Raw genomic sequence first — 1,983 nt, forward strand, 5'->3', positions numbered from 1 at the left:
TAGGGTATCAGAGTTAAAAACGCGTGTAATATTGGAACGCTAAAGCGCAAATATCCCTATATTTGCTCAATTTATGAAAACAAAAATATGGTTAACTCGTTTATAAACCTTCATTGTAAAAATTTCTAATCTTCCAACAAATATAAATATTCCTATACAAAATCATGATATGTACCAATAAAATAATCCCAAGCGGGTTCAAATGCGTTCATCAAAACTAAACCTCGCCGTATAAAAATATACAAACCATATCAGATCATTTCATATTAGTAGGATGTAGTAAATCTTAGAGGAGCTATCTATAATATCTGAATTGCCCTCCGTACCCTCCCAGTATGTTCCAAGACGCGTTGCTCATACGCAAGAAAGTTCTGGTATACAATAAAAATTATTTGAAATAAAATAATAAATAACTACCATATTAAATAAATCACATATTTATACACACATATTGTGTGTCCTCTCATTACTTCCCCCCTCCTTCCCTAGATTCCTTGAACTCACAATAAAGACCTTCCCATCTAGATAATGAAGCAAATAACATGGAATCATCTTGCACTAATTATCTTATTAATTTAATCTCAAAAATATACATCTCCCCCCCTCAAACAAAGATTTCCACCAATAAATGCTTGTTGTAAAATTAAAATCTTAAACCACCTATAAATAGCCCCCTCCTCTCTCATCCTGTCCTTGTCCTCTCTACCAACCGCCTCTCTCTCTCTCTCTCTCCGCCCTCTGTTTCTCTCTCTCTCTAAACCCCTACTCTGTTCTTATTTTCTCTCTCTTGGGTTTCATTAATTAATGGCGGCAGATGTGAGCACTGGGATAAATGGGGATGAGAAGAAGAAGGAGCTGGTGACCAGGGATTTGTTGGGTGACAAGGAGCACTGGGAGAAAAATTTCGAGCCTTTGGTAATCTCTATACTCTCTTGATTTATTTTTCTTCAACTTCTCATGTCAAGATCTTGATGGGTTTTCTTGTTAATTTACTTCTGAGTATTATGATTTTTTTGCAAATAAATCGATCTTTTTTTTTTGTTTGCTTTTTTAAAAGCATTTTCTTTACTTTTGAAATTGCATGAAATCCTCTTGGTTGTACCACGTCTTTAGAGGGAAGCCCCTCGATGAAGTGTAAAAATTATCCACTCATCTACAATCATTAATGAAACCAATGGAGTTCTGTTTGTTCAGAGAGGCATAATTATATAATTAACGGTTAATGGTAAATATTTATATTTTCATATTGTCTGAAAATTAGTTTTTTTCCCTTCTCACAATCTGTTAATTTTGAAGACCTTGTATAAAATCAAAAATCTTGTTTTTTTAATAATCCAATCCGAATCGAATCTAAAATAGTGAGAGCCGTATTGAAACCTTCAAACTGTCCACATCATTTTACCGTGAATACTTATAAATTTTATTGAAGCGATAGATTAGAAGGTTTTCTTGTTGAACTTTATGGACAAGCGGGTTTTTTGCTGAATTTTTAGAGTAAATGATTCTCATAGATGAATTGAAGTAGATTTATTTTAATTAACCTTATGGTTTAATAAAATTTAAATTTTCAATTTTTGCCCGATTTAAATTGGATTTCCTTCTTGGAAAGGAGATTAACAAAAATTCCCACTGTTTTTTTTTCCTTGAGCAGTCTACAAATTCCAACTGCTCTCAGGAGCTCAAATCCGGTCCAGTGTCCCGCGAGCTCCACGATCTTAATCTGCCCCCACCTCCAGCGCCCTCCTTCGCCAGCGTTTGCACTCTAGAAAAAGTCAAGTCCGCCCTCGAGCGCGCCATGCGGGCCCCGAATCCGAGCCCAAATCCGAACCCGAAACCGATCGGATCTCATTCGACCTCGAAGAAGCGCGCTCTTGAAAAGGAGCCAGCGAACGGCCAGGATGAATCGGGTTCGGGTTGGGGTTCGGGTATGGTTAGTGGTGGGTCCATGATGTTGACCGTTTGTCCCGGTTGCTTTCAGTACCT

General features: G+C 37.0%; 1 protein-coding gene across 1 annotated transcript in view; it reads left to right on the forward strand.

Annotated features, from left to right (window-relative positions):
• The window catches only part of LOC109844666, a 4,437-nt gene continuing 3,166 nt past the window's right edge, over nt 713-1,983 (forward strand). The window contains exons 1-2 of the mRNA XM_020413779.1: nt 713-915; nt 1,652-1,977. Coding sequence (XP_020269368.1) covers nt 805-915; nt 1,652-1,977 — 437 coding nt within the window. The 5' untranslated portion in view covers nt 713-804. The remainder of the gene's footprint in view (nt 916-1,651; nt 1,978-1,983) is intronic.

The sequence above is a fragment of the Asparagus officinalis genome, chromosome 6 (genome assembly GCF_001876935.1).
Source record: "Asparagus officinalis chromosome 6, Aspof.V1, whole genome shotgun sequence".
Classification (NCBI taxonomy): Eukaryota; Viridiplantae; Streptophyta; class Magnoliopsida; order Asparagales; family Asparagaceae; genus Asparagus; species Asparagus officinalis.